The sequence below is a fragment of the Canis lupus genome, chromosome 8 (assembly GCF_011100685.1).
Source record: "Canis lupus familiaris isolate Mischka breed German Shepherd chromosome 8, alternate assembly UU_Cfam_GSD_1.0, whole genome shotgun sequence".
Classification (NCBI taxonomy): Eukaryota; Metazoa; Chordata; class Mammalia; order Carnivora; family Canidae; genus Canis; species Canis lupus.
The window spans coordinates 65,343,804-65,364,131 of NC_049229.1; the positions used below are offsets into that span (position 1 = coordinate 65,343,804).

General features: G+C 52.6%; 1 protein-coding gene across 1 annotated transcript; it reads left to right on the forward strand.

Annotated features, from left to right (window-relative positions):
* The first annotated feature begins 11,367 nt into the window (after positions 1–11,367).
* On the forward strand, positions 11,368–12,420 carry BDKRB1 (bradykinin receptor B1). The gene is given in 1 exon segment (NM_001014284.1): positions 11,368–12,420. A coding segment is annotated over 1 exon segment (1,053 nt).
* The last annotated feature ends 7,908 nt before the right edge of the window (positions 12,421–20,328 follow it).

The following is a 20,328-nucleotide window of genomic DNA, read 5'->3' on the forward strand; positions in this document are numbered from 1 at the left end:
AGTCAGTGTTCTCCTGTGGCCGAGACGGGGGCAGTGGAGGGTTTCCAGCAGAGACACGACGTGGTCAGACTTAGGCTCTAGAACACAGAGGAAGGTGGCTGAGCATCCCTGGTCACAGGTCCTTTCCAAGTGGTATCCCTGGAGAGGTTTCCAGAACGCCAGTGTGCAGCAGCCGTGTTAGCTCACGGGATTCTCCTGACTCCCCTCCAAGGAGGTCTGCTGAGAGCCCCTGTCCAGGTGAGACAGCAAGGCAAACACGGAGACAGAGATATGAGAGAGAACGAGTGGAGAGAGGAGGGAGAAGCAGGCTCCCCACTCAGCAGCAAACCCAACTTGGGGCTCGACCCCAGGGCTCTGGGATCATGACCTGAACCAAAGGCAGATGCTCAACTGTCTGAGCCACCCAGGCGCCCCGAGCCCTTCACTTTTAAACGGCCATCAGTTCAGGCCAGGGCCGTGCGTATAGCTGCCTGAATGTCCGGGACACGCTCAAGCCGGCAATCGTCACCCTGTCCATGTCCAGGTGTTTGCTATTTGTTAAATCTACAAAGCTTAGGATTTGGTTTTTACCGCCCCCTTCCATCTTGACACCTTACTCTGGCCCCATCTGTTCCAGGCCCACCTCGTGCAGCACACTGGGTGCTCTTGCACAGTGGCATTTGCACACCTGGCTGCAAACGCTGGCTTGATCCCCTGCCGGGTCCACCAGGACATGAGCAGTCCCAGGGGGACACCGAGGCTTCTTCTCTGCCCGCTGGCACCCAGCACTCACCCAGCACCATGAGGGGCTCCGCTCATATTCGCAGGATAGGACGATGAGCACTCAGTCCTGCGCTCTCACAGGCGCAAAGGGTCACAACGGGCCTTGAAGGATGGAGGGGCGTTAAGCAGAAAGGGAGGGGAGGGGAGGCTGTTTCCAGCAAATGCTCACAGGAAGACAAGTCCAGGTGCATTAGGAGCCGGAGAGCCGCCCCTCAGCCGGAACTGAAGACCCAGGGTGGTGGGTGGCTCTGGGTGGTGGGTGGTGGGTGGCTCTGGGTGGTGCTACAGCAGGACTGTGGAGGCGCTGGGTGTTGTCCTGTGAAATGGCAAAACCCGGCGTTCTGGAATATTAATCTAGCACAAGCAAAGGCGGAAGGACAAGAACCAGAAAGCAAGGAGGTTTGTGCGGAGTTCTTTGTCGTAGACGTGTCTGCTGCATGAGTGTCTGGCAGCTACGACAGGAAGGGAGGCCTGGGCAGAGCGGTGGGCGCGCTAGCTGGGCCCTCAGTTCGGGCCACAGGGCGCCTGTTTTTTTCCTGTGTCTATGAGCAAAATTAATAGTAGGGACAGTTCGTGTAATTGTGGGGCCTGAGCAAGAGCCCTGAAGGTGCTCGGAGTCCAGACGTTGCCTCTACAGAACCTGCTGGACGTGACTAGGAGAGGACACAGCGTGGCTCCGGGGTTTAGAGACTGCAGAACTGTGTACATCACGGTGGGGACTGTGGCCCGCGTGTCCCCAACCCCTCAGACTCCAGCCCACCTTCCCTGAACGGCATGAGCAGAGACAGAGCCCACCCGCAGCTCAGAGACCCAGCTGCCCAGAGGCCCCGGCATTAGTCTCGGGGACAACCCCACGGAAGGCTGACCTGTCCCACCGGGCTGACAGGCTGTCCTCTGTTTGTAGATGCCAGTCCTGGGGTCGCTGCCAGCTGCCTTTCATGCCTCTTTGCTGCCCTGTTCTCCCTACACACGCCCCCACATGCCTGGGGACCCAGAGGACCCTCATTCCACTCCCAGTCTCCCCCTAGATGTGGGGTTCCATCATCCTGCCCTCAGCCCCCAAAATTCAGGCCCCCTCCCCCCACAGACTTGGGATTCCCTCATCCTGTCCTCAATGCCCCTCCCCCACAGAATTCAGGCCTTGTCTCCCCACAGCCCTAGAAGCAGAGAGAGACTCCTTCCTCCCTGGAACCAAGGCCTGCTTCCCATTTCCCACCCCAAGTGAGCAACAGTGGGAACATTCATTTTCTTCAAAGAACTTTCCATCTCACCCACGGGTGGGGCCCCACGGCTTTGGCAAGGCTGCCATGGGGTCATCTCCCATGCAACCCAGCTCCCTCGGCCAGCCCATGGCAAGCGGGCCGTCCCCCACCCCCTGTGAGCTGGGCCAGGATCAGACCCGCAGACCCCACCTCCCCCAGCATCCCCCCAGAACTGGTCTCAGGGCCTGGGCAGGAAGGGATCCCATAAGAACAGATACTCGTGAGAAGCAGTCCAAGTCTAAACTCACATGGAAGGGAGAAAAGCTGCTTTCTGGAAACGGTTTCCTCTGGCGAGACCCCAGTCTTCATTACTAATTAGGAAGGACTGAGACTTGGAGCCTCTCTCTGATGAACAACTACCCCGGGGGCGCCTGGATGGCTCAGCAGTTGAGCGTCTGCCTTCAGCTCAGGGAGTGACCCCAGGGTCCTGGGATCGAGTCCCGCATTGGGCTCCCCCCAGGGGGCCTGCTTCTCCCTCTGCCTGTGTCTCTGCCTCTCTCTGTGTCTCTCATGAATAAATAAATAAAATCTTAAAAAAAAAAAATCTACCCCAAACCATGCCTGACACCTAACACCTGTGTTTACTAAAAATTTCTCAGCTCTCCCCTGATGGGAAAGGAACCTTCCCAAAGACAAATTCTAGTTCCTTTCCTTAAAACACTCATGAGCTACTGAGTCTTGGAGTCTTCTTTTCTGCTCCCACAGTTTTAATATGTCTAGCGACAGGAGAAAATTGCTAGAAAATTCTAAAATGCAGGTTGTCCTCACCAAGGTGTCCATACAGAGAGAGGAAATAGAGAAGACCAGATTCTGAAGCCAAAGGGGACGTTGTCTGATCCAGACATGTTGGGTTCAAGGTGACGTCCAGAGGGGACCTGGAGCATCCAAGGGGCAGACGAAGGTGTGGGGAGGGCTGAGGCCTTGAGATTTGGGGATCACCTTTCCAGAAACCAGAATTCAAGCCCTGGCCTGGATGCGTTCTCCTGCATCTAGGGAGGGAGTTTGAAACCCTTAACTTTCTAAGAGGGAGGATAAGGAGCATTTCAGGTAAAGGATCTTGAGGCTTGACTCTCTGAGCAAGCTAGAAATTTCTGTCTGAACACAAGGTCTTGAGTAGTTCAACTTGATATTTGCAGATGAACATTGAATAATGGGCTTTGGCACTTCCAGGGAAGATTAGGAAAAGTGCATCTAATCTTACTCAACTCTGGACATTGCATGAGTCAAATTTTTCCTAGCTCACTGTTTATTTAGTCGGGGTCCATGCTGATGGATTGTTGGCCATGGACCCTTCAGTGCCAAGACTCTAAGAGAGGCATTTCAGCCAGCTCCCATGAAAGCTACTGCAAAATCTTAGGCATGGGGACCCCGTGGCAAATGGGGCTGTCATCATTCAATGTCCTCGGAGGCTCCTGGGGCCTCAGAAGGAAGTGGAATGCATTTTAAGCACATGTTGGCCAACATCTGGTTCTTGGGCAGAGTCGCGGGCCTCTGGAGATGTCACCAAAGTAAGGAAGGGGGTTGGGAGGTGAATAATCTCTCGCCAGCCCCAAAATGCAGAGCATTTTAAACCCCATCTTGCTTCTTCCATCGGAAGACTCACTTTTTCGGCAATCCCCCCAGTGACCTCATCGGAGAGGCGGTTGTGTAATCCAGGGCCACAGCATTTGCACGGGGCTGCCCAGCGCAGAACACACCTCCGAAGGCCGCTCTCGCCATCCGAAAACCCTCTGAGGTTGTGAGCTCTTTACCGTCCCACGTAAGTATACGATCATCCTTTTTTTTTTCCTCTTGTGAGAGTGAGATATGAGAGGAGATTCACATCTCTTAGAAAAAACAAACAAAGCTCCCTTTCACAGCTAACTATTGGCAGACTTTTCAGTTTTCTTTAAGTGCATGTTTTTTCTGAAACAGAATTCTCAATCAGTTTAAGAGACTATATTTCCGTGCCTGCTTTGGGGTTTACTTGTTTTCCCAGAAGAAAAGGAGGAAAGTGTCTAGACTAGCCTGTGAAGTTTCCAGAAGCTCTCTCTTTATATCAAGGCTGTAAGAGACATGTAGAGGCTGATACAGTCTCTCATGGGCTCCATGTGGACTCTAACCAGTTTCCATCTACAAATTCTGATTCTGATTTTAAAAAACCAGACTGGGGCACCCAGGTGGCTCAGGTCATGATCCTGGGGTCCTGGGATCGAGTCCCACATTGGGCTCCCCACATGAAGCCTGCTTCTCCCTCTGCTTATGTCTCTGCCTCTCTGGGTCTCTCATAAATAAATGAATAAAATCTTATATATAACAGACTGATCTCCCCAAGATGCCTTACAAGATTTCAGAAGGTCAATAACCAGTTGGGTTATTTGTGGCTTGACAACAGCTTCTTATGATTGGACTGAGTTGAGATTCTTTTGTCTCTGTGTCTGTATTTCAAATGCTTTTATCATCACCTCACTGTCGGAATTGGAATGAATTCGAAGAAGCTCTTCTTGTTGAAGGAAGTTTTAACATAGCACTGCCAATGGTACAACGCGCAGAACTCAGAAAATATCACATGGAAATTACAGACTCACCTTCTCTAGTAGACCTGCCCGATGTCGCCTCTGAGTTTTTAATAAATGAGATCAAGTATTACTAAAAATTTCAATAGTGCTGTTTATTGAGCACCTGCTATGTACCGGGCACGTATCAGAGCTAAAACAAAGAACTGGTGAAGGAAGGCTTCTCCTTTCTGTTCAATTTTATATAAACGCAGACAGTGGCTGGTAAAGGCAACCCCTTTAAAAATAAGCCCAGCTTGGGGCGAGCCTGGGTGGTGCAGTTGGTTTAGCCTCTGACTCCTGGCTGAGGTTGTGGTCGTGATCTCAGGGTCGTGAGATTGAGCCCCGCCTGTGAGATTCTCTCTCTCCCTCTGCCCTCTGCCCCTCCCGCTTGTGCTCTCAAATAAATAAGTAAATCTTTTTAAAAAAATAAACAAATAAGCCCTGCTTGAGCAGACCCACGCTGTGGGATGGAGGCCTGTGTGTGCTGAACCAATCAGATTGGAGCTAAAGTCAGAGGTCTCTCTGGGTGGCTTGGGAAGCAGTCCCCGATTTTCTGGGTAGGGTGAAGCCTGGCCCCCTGGATGAGGTTCCTATGACCGCTTAATAAATAAGCACAAATCTACCAACACAATTTTACTGTTGTACAGTTGTACGACAGAAGTCAAATGTCCAAAATCAATCCCACCAGGCTAAAATCAGGGTGTCCGCAGGGCTGTGTTCCTTCTGGGGGCTCCAGAGGAGAATCCATTCCTTGCTTTCTACCCCCGTCTGGAGGCTGCTGTGCCTCTTGGCTCATGGCCCCTTCCTCTGTCTTCAAAGGGCCCAGTGTCGTATCTTTGCCTCAGTTTGTTCATCTGTACCACGGGCACGGCTCCATGACTGCTCCTGCAGCCAGTTGTCAGGATCAAATGTCCGGGAGCCCAGTGGAGTCTCGGAACCTCCGCAGATGACAGATGTGGTCCGATGCTGAAAGCTCAGACCTGGGCATCCAGGTGTCCCTCCAGCCCCGGCATCGGGAAGGACAGGGGCCGAGACAAAGCTAACGTGCGGCTTTTCCTTGGTGGCTAGAACTTGGTCAGCATGTGCAGAGAAGGGCACAGGAAGGCCTGGCGTGAGGCCCCCTCGGTCTCAGGACGCGGCTCTGCAGACAGGTATGCAGTACAGCAGAGTGCTGGCCCCCCCCTCCCCATGCATCCGAGATCAGGTTTACTGGGTGCACCTGCTACCTGCGGCTGCTGAAATGAATGCCCACAAACCAGGTAGCTTTAAACCAACTGACCATATTTTAGCGGTGGAGAGATAAAGCAGTTCTCGTCCAAAGCTGTTTTCCAAAAAAATGGTGTATTTATTAACTCTATGTACACACACCAACAGAGTGGCCATAGTATAGTGATGGAGTCATAGTGAAGTAGCTCTAGTTAAAAAATTGTTTTCAGGGAGGCCAGGGGGGCTCAGTGGTTGAGCATCTGCCTTTGGCTCATGGTGTGATCCCGGAGTCCTGGGATCGAGTCCCCCATCGGGCTCCTGCATGGAGCCTGCTTCTCCCTCTGCCTGTGTCTCTGCCTCTCTCTCTGTGTCTCATGAATAAATAAATAAAATCTTTTTTAAAAATTGTTTTCAAAAAGCTACGACTTTAAGTACACATATACACTTACATACATTAAGGCAAAATAATACAGTTTTTGTGTTACCGAGCTGAACATTGAAAAAAGAACATAAGTGAAATAAACTGGTTTGGGTACATATCCACGTGCTTTGTAATCTGTGCCTGACTCAGTTATGTCCTTGGCATTTTCTTGGAGAAAGAATTTTTCTTTCCGCGGGGCCTGTTTTTAATTGTCCCGTGTAACTGCTGAATTTTCCCTTTCAATTTTACAGTTGATAAATTGAAATTAGCACCTTCAGTTGACCCTTCTCTTAGACTAGAACATATTTAATTAAGAAAATGTGTCTGGGACAGGTGCTCAGGTGCCTAATACACTCCGAGCAAGTTCTGAAAAAATGGGGGACTATTCTCAAGTCCAAGTCTTTGCATATAAAATGATGTAAACATTTTAGCCCAGATATTTTCAAAGGTGGTGCTTTCATGCCTTTTTTCAACAAATATTTTTACAAGATTCAACTCTACAAATAAGTCGTAGTTACTTAAAATTTGTTAACACCGTGTCAAACTTAGATGCTGTGAATCATAGATTTTTCTCAATTTCATCGCATTTCTGTGCAGCATATGAATTTATCCCATTGAAAAGATTCTTCCCATAAACTGAGGTATTCTAAAGCTCACTACAGAATTTCAAGGTTAGGTCTTGTGAGCCACGGAGCTCTTATTCTTTGATTTAATCATTTCTTCCCTTTCCCAACAGATTTCTTTATTTTCTGCATAATAGCTTCGTTCTCTAGAATTACAATCTGCTAGACATGCAAATGCAGATGTTTCGGCGCTCTGTTCTTTGAATATCTTGATTAAAGATTTCCAAAAAAAAAAAAAAAAAAAAAGATTTCCAATTGCTTTGGAACAAAATTCAAAAACAGAGCTCTGCTTCAACAAATAGCTTAGTAATATTTTCAGGCATTTAGGATTAGTTGTAAAACTGGTGACAGGCAGCAAAGAAAAGAAATACGTGCTGAAGTTTTTTGTTTGTTTTTTTAAAAAATTTGTTTATTTATTTGACAGAGAGAGAAAGCACAAGCAGAGGGAATAGCAGGCAGAGGAGAGGGAGAAGCAGACTCCCCACTGAGCAGGGAACCCCCATACAGGACTTGATCCCAAGACCCCAAGATCATGACCCGAGCTGAAGGCAGACGCTTAACCAGCTGAGCCACCCAGGCACCCAGGAGGTTTTTTTAAAATTCACTGTTGACCTCAATATAAAAAGCTTGTGGCTTGGTAACTCTGTGTCTGTGTGTGTCTTTAGATTTTCTAAATTTTGTCAGCTATAATCTCCCTTTCAATTGGTATAACGTTGAAACTTATTTGTGTGGCATTATGAACTGTGTGCGCACCATGGCCTGTTCTAAGTACATTTCTGCTTCATTGGTCTTTTATTTAGTAAGATCCTAGCTGTTCCCATGACGCTGTGCCCCAGTAAAATCTGTATCTGCATTACCATCACAAAAATATAACACCATTTCCAATGGAAACAATTTAAACCGAATTTAAAATAGCATTCCCCGGAAATCTGTTGTTCCGTTCAGCCGGACTGAACTTCCAGAAGCTTCGCTTTGAGTCCATGCGTTGGATGATGATTGGAACGGACTGATTTTTCTGGTGGAAGGATTACAGATTTGATAGCAAACTGGCACCCAGAACTCCCTGTCTGTGGAGTTCTTAGAAGCTGACCCAGAATCAGCCACCGCTTCCCCTGGTGTATGTGCGGGAGAAAGACTAGCACCCAAAATGAGCTGGATTAATTTGCAGAGCAGTTGCTTGGTGGGAGCTGAAAAGCCGGGCTTCCAGAACAACCTACAGCAGCATCTTTCTGCCGCCATATGGGTGAGATCAGTGTCTCGGGGCAGATCTCTTAAAATTACTAACTGCTGAAGTGGCTTTTGTGTCTTAGGTATTCCTGTGGTCAGTGAAATCGCTACGGCCCCCACAGCGATGTAAACATCACTGCGCAACTTGCGCATTTGTCATCAACTTCCTTGAGAAACAGAAGCTCGCCACTTACATTTTCATTAAGCTTTCAATTTTTATTTTAGCTCATCACTGCCAGAAGGGCATATTGCAAAATTTAAAAGTATTTGCGGGGAATGGGGCACCTGGCTGGCTCAGTCGGTAGAGTATGCAACTCTTGATCTCAGGGTCGTGAGTTCCAGCCCCATGTTGGGTGTGGAGCCTACTTAACAAAGAATTTTTGAGAAAAAAAGTATTTCCTAATAACCCAATAAATATTTACTTGTGGATTTATGCCCTGCAAGAATTGATAATGCAAGAATTTCCGGACTCTTCCACACGCTCCGGGTCAGAGCTCTACATGCACAGATACTCCACGGCCACCCAACCCATAATTCCCCGTGTTCCCAACTGGCCTGCCCACTGTCTACACTCTCCCTGAGTGATTTCATCCAGTCTCGTGGCTTTAAACACCATCTAGGTAATCATAATTCCTGTTTACGTATCACTATGTCAGACCTCGCCACTGAATACCAAACTTGAATATCTAGGAGCCCCTTGGAAATCCCCACTTGACGTTCAACAGACATCTCAACCTTGGCATGTCCAAGAGTGAACTCCTGATCCCCCCCATTCAAAAAAACCCTTCCCCATCTTCACTCGGTGACGTCTGTGTCTCAGTTGATGGCAACTTCCTGTCTCCAGGTGCTCAGGCCAAAAATCTTGGCAACATCTAATCCTTCCTTTCTCACAACCTGTATCCGATTGAAAATCATGGCGGTACTACTTTCAGCCTAGATCTAGAAACTGATCCCATCTTACCATCCCCACTGCCACCACTCCTCAGCTAACACAGTTATTCAGTATGTCCATTGTTGTGGGCTCTCTCCTCCCACTAGGCTAGAAGCCCCCTGAGGGTATGGGGTTTTCACCAGTTTGATTCACGGCTCTGTCCCAAATACCTAGAACAGCACCAGGTACACAGTGGGTGCTCAATAAATACTAGCTCCGAAGATAAATGCATGGAGGAACTGGTGAATTATACCTCGGTGTGAATGGCGCAGTGTGTGTCAAAACCCGAAGGTCATCGTGTCCTCAGATACGGAATGTCAGGCTCAGAGACACCAAGTGATCACCCAAGGTCACGCAGCCAAATAGGCTCTTCCGAGATTGGTTCTCTCGTACACGGTATCTTCTGTTAGATACCGTGCGGCCGTGCCCCGTTGAAGGAATCTCAGGCATCACTAAGTAATAACAATAATGATAATAAGAGTTAACATTTATCGAGCGCTTATGAGAAGCCAGGAACCATTTTAAGCACTCTGCATTTATTAAGTCATCCAGGTGGGGGTAAGACTTTTAGGTGGGAAGCTCCAGAAATCCCAGTGCCGACAGCTGCTCACTGAGTGAATGGAACCACGTGGGTCCCCTGAGCCGGCTGCGGCCCACTTTGCTGGCAGGTGCCCACAAACCCCAACTCCAGGATGTGGTCCCTTCTTTCCATGGGGCTCCAGAGGGCTGGGAGGCACGATCCACTCCCTTCCCACCACATCCCCCTCCCCTAGAAACTCCGAGTGGGCTCGTGGGAGGCAGGCCAGCTGTGTGGCTGGGAGTGTGGCCTTCAGGGTCAGCTCGGATGGAGGTCTCCCAGGACAGGTCGTTAACTTCCGAGCCTGGCTTCCTCGTCTACCAAGTGGCGACAAAATGCGCAGCAGAATCAAGTACACGGAGACCCGGGCCCTGGTATCAGGCCGTCCGAGTCTGTATGACCGCAGAGGAGTGAGTGGTCGGGGTGTCGGCGAGGTTTTCTGAGCAGTCCAGTGGAGATGACAATGCCCCTCCCCGCACAGAGCTGTTGAGAAAATTACATGAAAAAAATATTTCAATGTGAAAGTCTTAGGTGGTAAAAAAAAAAAAGAAAGAAAGACAGTCTTAGATGGTGCCTGGAGACCGTGATGATCTCATCAGCGTGAGCTGCTTATTCTTTTACTACTTGTGTTTTTCTTTTTTTTAAGATTTTATTTATTTATTCATCAGAGAGAGAGAGAGAGGGACAGAGACACAGGCAGAGGGAGAAGCAGGCTCCATGCAGGGAGCCCGACGTGGGACTCGATCCTGGGTCTCCAGGATCACGCCCTGGGCCAAAGGCGGCGCCAAACCGCCGAGCCACCCAGGGATACCCACTACTTGTGTTTTTCAAGCCCAGCTTGTGAACCCTCTTGTTCTGGAAACCTCTCACCAGTGCCCCCACTCCGTCCCCCCCTTCTGGTCTCGGGCCCCAAGGGACAGGCATCCCCGCTGGCTGTACCGCTTCCTAGCTCTTCTGGACTCTTTCTTAGGTCATCGGCCACTGTCTCCGTGTCTGCGTCCCCTCTGGGCAGGCGGTGAGCACCTGCGGGGTGGGGGCAGGGTCCCGGTGTCTCTCTAGCACCTGGCAAGTGCCGGCACAGAGTGGGTGCTCGTGACATGTTTGCCAAGACTGATAACAATAATAGTGTGGTTGTTAATAAGACTAATCAGCACCTTCCACTGAGCGCTTCCTCCACACCAGGCAACCACAGCACACAAGCCATGGATCCCAGCCCCAGTCCTCACCACAAACCCACAAGGAATAGGATTAGCTCCCACTTCCTTTTTTTATTCTTTTTTTTTTTTTAAGATCTTACTTATTTATTCATGAGAGACACACACACACAGAGAGAGAGAGAGAGAGGCAGAGACACAGGCAGAGGGAGAAGCAGGCTCCCTGCAGGGAGCCCGACGGGGACTCGATCCCGGGTCTCCAGGATCACACCCCAGGCTGAAGGTGGCGCAAGCTCCCACTTTCAAAAAGGAAAATGAGTTAGTGGGTCTAAGTGGCCCACACTCCAAGTGGTTGCCCCAGGATTTGGACTCGGCTTTCAGAGCCCCCGACTCGTCCTTTATGCCAGGGGTCGGCAAACGTATCCTCAAAGGGAACGGATGGCAAATCTTTTCGGCTCCGCAAGCCACACAGTGTTTGTCGCTGCCCCTCCACTCCCGCCCGCTGTGACACAAAAGCAGCCTTGGACAAGATGTAAATGAATAGGTGTGGCCGTGTGCCCATAAAACCTTATTTTCCCGAACTGGGAGCGGGCTGGAGGCGGCCGGCGGGTCGTAGTTGGCTGCCTCCCGTGTCACGCTGCGTGCTGTTCGATGCAGGTCCCTGTGGATGGCATCGCGGGCCCCCCTGGAGCTCCTGCCCCTGAACCGGAGCCAGCTGTCGCCTCCAAACGCCACGACCTGTGACGATGCTCCAGAAGCCTGGGACCTGCTGCACAGAGTCTTACCATCAGTCATCATCATCATCTGTGTCTGCGGGCTGCTGGGAAACCTTCTGGTGCTGGCGGTCTTGCTCCGGCCCCGGCGGCGTCTGAACGTGGCCGAAATGTACCTGGCCAACCTGGCCGCCTCCGACCTGGTGTTTGTCCTGGGCTTGCCCTTCTGGGCGGCGAACATCTCGAACCAGTTCCGCTGGCCCTTCGGGGGCCTCCTCTGCCGCCTCGTCAACGGAGTCATCAAGGCCAATTTGTTCATCAGCATCTTCCTGGTGGTGGCCATCAGCCGGGACCGCTACCGCGCGCTGGTGCACCCCATGGCCACCCGGCGGCGGCGACAGGCCCGGGCCACCTGCGTGCTCATCTGGGTGGCGGGCAGCCTCCTGAGCGTCCCCACCTTCCTGTTCCGCTCCATCGAAGCTGTGCCCGAGCTGAACAACGACAGCGCCTGCGTCCTGCTGCACCCGCCCGGGGCCTGGCACGTCGCGAGGATGGTGGAGCTGAACGTGCTGGGGTTCCTGCTGCCGCTGGCTGCCATCGTCTTCTTCAACTGCCACATCCTGGCCTCCCTGCGCGGGCGGCCCGAGGTGCGCGGGGCGCGGTGCGGGGGGCCCCCCGACGGCAGGACCACGGCGCTCATCCTCACCTTCGTGGCCGCCTTCCTGGTGTGCTGGACCCCCTACCACTTCTTCGCCTTCCTGGAATTCCTGACGCAGGTGCAGGTCGTCCGCGGCTGCTTCTGGGAGAATTTCAAAGACCTGGGCCTGCAGTACGCCAGCTTCTTCGCCTTCATCAACAGCTGCCTGAACCCCGTCATCTACGTCTTCGTGGGCCGGCTTTTCAGGACCAGGGTGTGGGACCTTTTTAAGCAGTGCGCCCCCAGGAGGCCACCTGCCGTGTCCTGGTCCCACAGGAAACGGGTCCTCCAGCTCTTTTGGCAGAATTAAGACAGCCGTGGGGCCCGAAGCTCGGCTTCCTCATCGGTGATTTGGGACAGAAGAAATACTGCTGTGGTCGAGCCCCCTCTGCCCCCCGCCTTCGGCCCCCAGGGACAGGGATCCAGGCCCTGGAAACCGTGGGGGGTTTTGGTGCGAGGACTTGGCAGGTGTGATCAAGCTAAGGATCTTGAGGTGGGGAGATGATCCCGGATTATCTGAGAGGGCCCAGCGTAGTAATCCCAGAGGTTTTAGGAAAGACCAGCAGCCAAGTGGAGGCTGGAGAGACCCGGGGAGCCCTGAGCCAGGGGTTGCTGGTGCCCCCAGAGGCTGGGAAGGGGACAGAGTCAGAGTGTCCCCTCGGGCCTCCAGAAGGAGCCAGCCCTGCAGACGTTTGGACTTTAGCCCACTGAGTCCAGCCTCCAGAAACATAAGACAATAAAGTCGTGTCATTTAAAGTCACCACGTTTGGGCTAATGCGTTAGAGCAGCCACAGGACACTCCCGGCAAGGGTCTCTGAGCGCATTGCCACGTGCCCATCCAAAATGTTCTAGGCCAACTGCGAGGCATAGAGATGCTAGAGCTAGGGAGCCCACCTGCAAGGAACTGGCACAAATACTTAGAGTATTAAAGAGGAAAACAAGAAATCACAGAAGCAGGCCTCGGATCCAGCACCCTGAGCATTCCGAGGGAAGAGGGTGGGTTCCCGGCAGGGGTGTCAGGAGAAGCCTTCGGAAGGGAGTCCGCCCTTCCAAAGTAGGGCGCCCAGAAACTGGGTGCCTGGGGAGCGGGAAGGAGGCCTGGTCGAGGCGTAACCGGGACCCGCAGGTGGAAATCGTGCGCTCGCAGGAGAGCGTGTTTATGGAACCGTTAATGCTTCAGGATTCTTCTTGCAGTGGGGGACCCAGTTGCCTTCAAGGAGCTCACAGGACAGGGACAGTAATTAGGAGAGTGTCACGGAGCAGGTGACGGCCCCCATCATGGGAGAGGAGGTGCTCTGAGCACAGAGAAGCAGAGCGCAGGGTGGACGGCGGGGAGCAGAGGGGTCTGGAGGCTTCCTGCAGGAAGGGACTCAACCGATGAGTGGAATCCAAACAAGCAGTTGGCCAAACCAGATAGGAGACAAGGTGTGTTCCAGATAGAGGAAGCAAGCTGGAGCCAGGCACAGGTGGGGAGGGAGAAGGATGAAGGAGGGTGAGGCACAGGGAGTCCCAGGAGGGTTGGAGGCTTGAGGAAAAGACTAATATTTGGCAAGAATCTGCGGTGTGCATTGCTCTAGCGATGCTCCTCAGGCACCAAACAGGCAGGCAGTCGGGTTTCTCCAGGGTTGGAGTTTTGCCAGGTGATGGCCATCGTTTAAGGTCTGAACTATGGAGAATGGTTGGATTAGGGAAAGAATGAACATAGGAGGTGAGGGAGACAGTGACATCGATGTGGTTACAGAGCAGGGGTAGTGGGAGCATCTAGGTGATGGAGCAGAAGCACCGGAGGTTGTGGCCGCCCAGGAAGGGGGTCTGCATGGAACATTCCATCTCCCGTGTGGCCGTGGCGTCAGGTGGCTGGAACAGAGGGAAGGAGAAGGTCATTGGAGACAAAGCAGTCAAGGAATGGAGAGGCAGGGGATGGACAGCCCCACGGGGGTCCCTGCAGGCAGGCAGGTGCTGGGGAGTGCCTGGGAATGAGACAGCCCATAGGCCAGGTGCCAAGGCCAGTGTCCACGCACGGGTGGGGATGCAGGGCAGGACAGCCTCCACTGCTGCCCCAGAAGGGCCAGACCTCATGGGGCAGCAGCAAAGACCCAGATGCATTCGAGAAATGGAAAGAAGCCCGTGCTCCTGGAGCCCGGAGATACGCTATCAGAGGCCGGCAGAGGCTGGGCCACCAGGCCCTCGTGGGCATCGGGGGTCACCCCACGGTCCGTGCTCCAGCCCCTGGAGGTTTCCTGGAGAGCAGAGATTGAAGTCAGCAAGCAAGGATCCAGCTGGTACATGTGTTTAATGTAGATCACATGGTGTTTAAATATATATTTTTGAGTTGACTGCCAATATATAAATTCTACATAAGAATCCAGATTTCGAGGGCATGTGGGTGGCTCAGTGGTTGCGGCCCAGGGCATGATCCCGGGGTCCTGGGATCGAGTCCCACATCGGGCTTCCCACATGGAACCTGCTTCTCCCTCTGCCTGTGCCTCTGCCTTTCTGTGTGTCTCTCATGAATGAATAAATAAAAATCTTTAAAAAAAAATCTAGAGCTCAGGCTTCCCTTGAACAGTTGGCAGATCTAGCAACACGGAACCTGCATTCTTTCCTTGAGCTGATATGTGCCAGGCCTCTAGTTCATGTCAGATGCTGCTGAGAGAGAGAGGACAGTGAGCAGGGTCCTCCTGGCGTGGACCTCCGGGGGCCCCCCCCCGGGACACCAGTGCTCGGGGCACCCCTCCCTCTGCCGCGGCCCCTACCCCAGAGCGGAGGCGGGAGTCACCAGGTGCTTGCCAGCACCAGCACAGGTGTGTGAGCCCCCGGCAGGAGTCACGGGAGCAGAGGTCCTGTGTAAAGTGGCCAGAACGGGAATATTAGGCAGAAGTTAGAGAGCTGGAAAGGAAAGATAACGCCCCGGTCTCTCCTCTGCTCTGAGCAAAGTGACCCCAGTGTGTCCTCCTTGCTGGTTTCTCGGCGCCTGCATTAAAGTCGTGGCTTCTCAGAATGTTCTCTAGGGCTTGTCGAAGCAACCGCACAGCCCAGAAGAGCGTGCTGGCTTGTGACATCAGGACGTTGCTTGCAGGCCCATGTTCAGCAGTAGACTCCCGGCAGGGTCCCTGATGAGCCAGACACCTGACTTCTGGAATGTGTGTATCATTCCCTGAAGCCCGGGCCACAGCCCCGCAGGCCGAGATACCGGCAGCCCCATAGTGAGGACTCTGCGGCCCTTTTGCTGTTGGAAAGGCCAAGTGTTTATCTACAGAGGGAGGAATCCCTGCCTTGGTTAAAAGGATCGGTGCTAAAAAAAATTAAAAATAAATTAAAAAAAAAAAAGGATCGGTGCTGTGGGAGAAATTAGTATTTTTGGATTTGCACAGGTCCGGTCGCTGTGCTCCCCTGGAGGGTTTCCCACGTGGGTCCAGCCCCAAGCCTCCCCTTGTAGGGCTAACACCTGGCAAGGAGGGACGAGTGAGCACGTTGCCTCCCAGCGTCCCTGGCTCTGGCAGCCAGGTGGGCCCCCGCTGGGGTTGCGAGAAGGGCCGAGGACAGATGCAGAGCTTTGTCCGCCCCCAGCGGCAGGCCTGTCATGCAGGTCCACAGCCAACCCCGCACCCGTCCATCACCCTGTCCGTCATGGGCACCGGACGGCACTAAGCACTCCCGAAGCCCAGCCTGGGGAGACTCCCAGGTGTTGCAATGGACTCAAGCAGGCTCTTGTCCTCCGGAGATGAGTCACGAGCTTGATGAGGAGCAAGCAGGAAGTTTTCCCCTGCATGCCAGAAAAGGCTTTAAATTAAATTAAAAATGAGTGCATGTCAAACTGGTGCAATCTGGATAAAGTCTGGACATTTTCCTGCCTCTGACATTGTACCGTGCTGACACATGGCGTCACCGTGGGGGAAACTGAGCGAAGAGTACAAGGGACCTCTCTGTGAATCTAGTAGAAAGTTTAAAAATATGTGTATCACCACGCTGACCCCTTCCATTTCACAGATAAGGAAGCTGAGGCCCAGACGTAGGCAGAGGCTTTCCCAAGGTTGCCCGGTGAGCTGGACTCCTGGGGAAGGCTCTGACCAGCCCCAGGGATGCCCGCCAGACTGTGAGGTCAGAAACGGGCCTGAGTTCTGGGGATCTCTGCTTTCCTGGTGGCAGACCGCCTGTGCCTGGCGCTGGATTTAGGACCATGAGCAGGAAGACAGGCCCACTTTTCAGGAGCTTCAGGAGACAACAAGGTATTAGAAGGGTCAGTTGGGGCTCAGCAAGTATGAAGGGAAGATATTTCAGTTTTCCTTGACAGGGAGATTAGTGGCTGCTGAAATAGCTGCCAGCTCTTGGGCTATCTTAATAGGAGTATAGCATCTAATATGTGGGAGGTGATAGACCATTTAGCTTAGCATTGGACAGAGTACATGAAGAGTGTTGTGTCCAGCTCCTGGATCGTTCAGAAGAAAGGGATCAGACTGGCAAAGGGACTCAATATCATAACACAGCAAGAGCCTGAGAGGGCTTTTTTTAAAGAAGCAAAGACCTGTGGAGAAAGGGGAACAAATGTATGTAGTGTGACCCCAGCAGGACCAAAAAGAAACAAATCCTGAGAAACACATTCCAGCGTATTTTGAGGAAAGAGCTTTCTGATAGGCAGAGCTGTCCCATGATAGAACCTGGCTAGGGGTGGGTTCCCTGTTCCCAAGTCACACCCACCCTCCAGGAGCTCACTGCGAGCAGGGATAGGAAAAAAAAAAAAAAAAGTCGTTTCTCAGGATGAGATCTATAATCCCGGGATGATAGGGTCCGTCTGGAAGGAATTCCAGAAACAAGGTCAGGGGGGGTGACAGGAGGTGAAGGGTCTTGAAGTTAAGTAGGACCAGCCTTTGCCTCGCCCAAGATGTCAGCCCATGAGACCAAGGGCTGGAAGAATTATGACAAGGCTCAGAGGTCACAAGAGTCCACGGAGACTCTAAAGGGGGGCATCACGGTCAGACCACACTTCAGAGCAATCACGCCACTAGAACACGTGGGTATGGATGATGGCCTGCGGGTTGTATAAGCTATCTATTGGTGCATAACAAACCACCCCCCCAAACCTACAGGTGTAGGACCACCCGAGCTCACAGTTCCGTAGTCGACCACGTGGGCTGGGTTCTGCTGATGGTTCTTCTGCTGGTCTTGGCTGCATTCACAGAAGCATCTGTGATCAGCAGCCACCCAGCCAGCTCTGCTCCTGGGGGTTGAGCAGGAGGGAGCAGCAGGCACAGAGCGAGCCTCAGATAATTTAAGAATCACTGTAGATTAGGTGTAGGCCGGGGAGTACCCCCATTCTGATTTCCCCGATCTAAGACAGAATCAGAGCAACTGAATCATCCACAGCTTTGACTGCACTTATTTTGTGTTTGATACAGGACAGGGATGGTGTGAGGCTCGGATGCAGAGGATAGTGAGGCCCCGTCCTCTCAGAGAGCTCACAGGCGTGGAAGAGATCACCTCATGCCGGCTGCCCAGTTTACAGATGGAAAACCTGAGGCTCTAAATGCTTTGCCCCATCACGAAATGACACCACTGATGTGAAGTCTGGATGAGGCACCAGCTCTCCTACCCTGTCCAGCCCTCTCCCCCTGTACAGTGGCTCCCCAGAAAATGCTTCCTAAGATCACCTTGTCTTTTGTCTTTTTTAAAAAAGATTTATTTATTTGAGGGAGAGAGAGGGAGAAACTCAAGCAGACTCCCTGCTAAGCACAGAGCCCGACTCAGGGCTGGATCTCATGACTCTAAGATCACAACCTGAGCTGAAACCAAGAGTCTGACACTTAAGTGACTGAGCCCCCCCGGGGGCCTCAAACACCAGGTCTTTCAAACAGAAGTACCTTTGCCCAGTGCTGACCAGGTGAGGGCAGGGGTGGGCCATTCTCATCCTTGGTCTCCTGTAAGAGATGTTTCTGCTGTCCAGTGACAGTTCCAGTCCTCCTGTCCTTCTGGGAAGCAGGGATTGAACTTCCTCATGCTGTGGAGGCCAAGAGCAGTTTTCTCAACTCCGTTGGCCAATGCAAGAGGACCTGGATTCACTTCTTGGCAGAAGCAATCCTCTCTTCTTCCACTGTAGCAAACCCCAAAGGCTTGTATCAAGACGGTGGTGTCACTAAGATATGGAGACCCAAGAGCCTGGGCCCCTCAGTTAGTAGAAGAGCAGACCTCTGACCCCAGCTGCATTAAGTATGCAGTATGAGCAAGAAATCAACCTTGGAGGTTTCAGAGCTGCAGAGCATTGGGGGATGTTTGTTACACAGCAGAACCCCTTCCATCCTGACTGATCCACCAGGCTTCACTGGGGAGGGATAGCTCCCTACTCCCTACACCCCTTGCCCACCCCTTGCTTCTCTGACAGGTCTCAAAACAAGAACTGAGCCTATAGCACTCACTGCCTTTCCCCCATTCTCCCTCTTTGGGAAGTGTCTGTCTGCAGACTGGTCTTCTCTCAGTCGTGAGGTGAACTTAGCGCTAGAGGCTCTGCCTCAGTGGGGGAAGATGCCGGCACTGCCAGGGCCTCCTGGGTAAGTGGGCCTGCCTCTGCGGTTCAGAGTTAAGAGGCTTTTTGATGCCACACATCTAAGTGACATCACCCAGCCAAGCCCTCCTTGGTCATGAAGGTGACATCGTGGCCCCCAGCTGCTGACCCCTGTCTGCCTCACTTAGTTCCAAACTCAGGCAGGCAAATCGTGTCCTCGAACCCCAGCTCCTATTATCTTGCCCATCTCTGACTCCAAGGGACTCACAATCCAAACGTCTGTCACTCGTGGGCAAAAACACGAAAGCCCAGTGGCGAAACGCAAACCTGATTCCCGAGAGACCTTTCACAAAACCCACAGTAATACCTTAGCCAGTTTTGATTCCGGGTTTCTTGGCACTGAGGACACTTTGGGCCACACGGCTCTGTGGCGTGGGGGGCTGTCTGGGGCATCCATCGTAGGACGTCCAGCAGCATCTCAGACCCATCCCCGCTGCCACTAGATTCCAGAAGCCCCACCACCACCACCACCACCACGACAACCCAAATGTCCTCCATCCTCCGGGAGCAAGATCACCCTCCACCCCCAACTGAGAACCACATTTCAGCTCATGTGACCTAGTTATCCAGCCACGGCCTCTGGGAGAGGCTGGTGGTCTGGGGGGACTTCTTGGAGGTGGCGGGATGTCAGCCCTCGAAGGTCTGAAGGGCCGCGGAGAAGCCACGGTGCCAGGATGGCAGGACAGAGGGGGACGTGGAGGCGGGCACCCCCGGGGGTGGCAGCAGAGCGGCAAGTCTGCACAAAGGCGGGTCGGCAGGACCCAGGACCGGGTGGCCAAACAGGGAAGCGCGCAGAACCACCTGCGGCCCACACTGCGCAGCTAACGTTTGCTGCTGTCACTACCGCCGTCCTCGCGCCCAGCCCAAATAGTGACAGTGTTTGCAGCAACTCGTCACTATTGATTTTGGCGTCATTCCCTGGCCTTTAACAAGAAATTGCTCCCGTCAGCGGCTGTGCCTTCTCCCAGTTACATTCCCTCCATCATCCTGTTGCCAACCTTGGGGCGGGCAGAGGGGTGAGGCGCGGGAAGGGGGGGCGAAGGGAGGGAAGGACGACTCGGTCACAACGGCCAGATGTGCCCTGGTAAGTCAAGGCAGGGCCCCAACGGGCGGCCAGAGGTGAGGTGTTAGGAGCTGGGGGGCAGGCTCAGGTCTTTACTCACAATGCTGAGGTTTGGGGCTCCGTCGGGAGGCGCCTGCCATCCGCTCAGGTCACGACCCGGGGTCCTGGGGTCGAGCCCCACATGGGGCTCCCTGCTCAGTGGGGAGTCTGCTCCTCCCTCCCAAGTGTGCTCTCTCTTGTTATCTCTCTCTCAAATAAATAAAGAAAATCTTTTAAAAAAATGCTGATGTTTTTTGGTGCCTGGGTCTGCTGCAGATGCTCTCTCTCCCTCTCCCTCTGCGCCCCCCACCATGCTCTCTCTCTCTCTCTCTCTCTTGCAAATGAATCTTTTTTTATATATAAATCAATAAATAATAAATAAAATGCTACTGTTTTGGATGCTTGAGTGGCTCTGTCAGTGGAGGATGCAGCTCTTGGTCTCACGGTTACTGCCCATATTGGGCAGGAGCTTATTGTTAAAAAATTAAGGCATTACCTATTTTTAAAAAATAAAAATAAAAACAGGGGTGCCTTAGGTGGCCAAGTGGGTTGAGCAACTG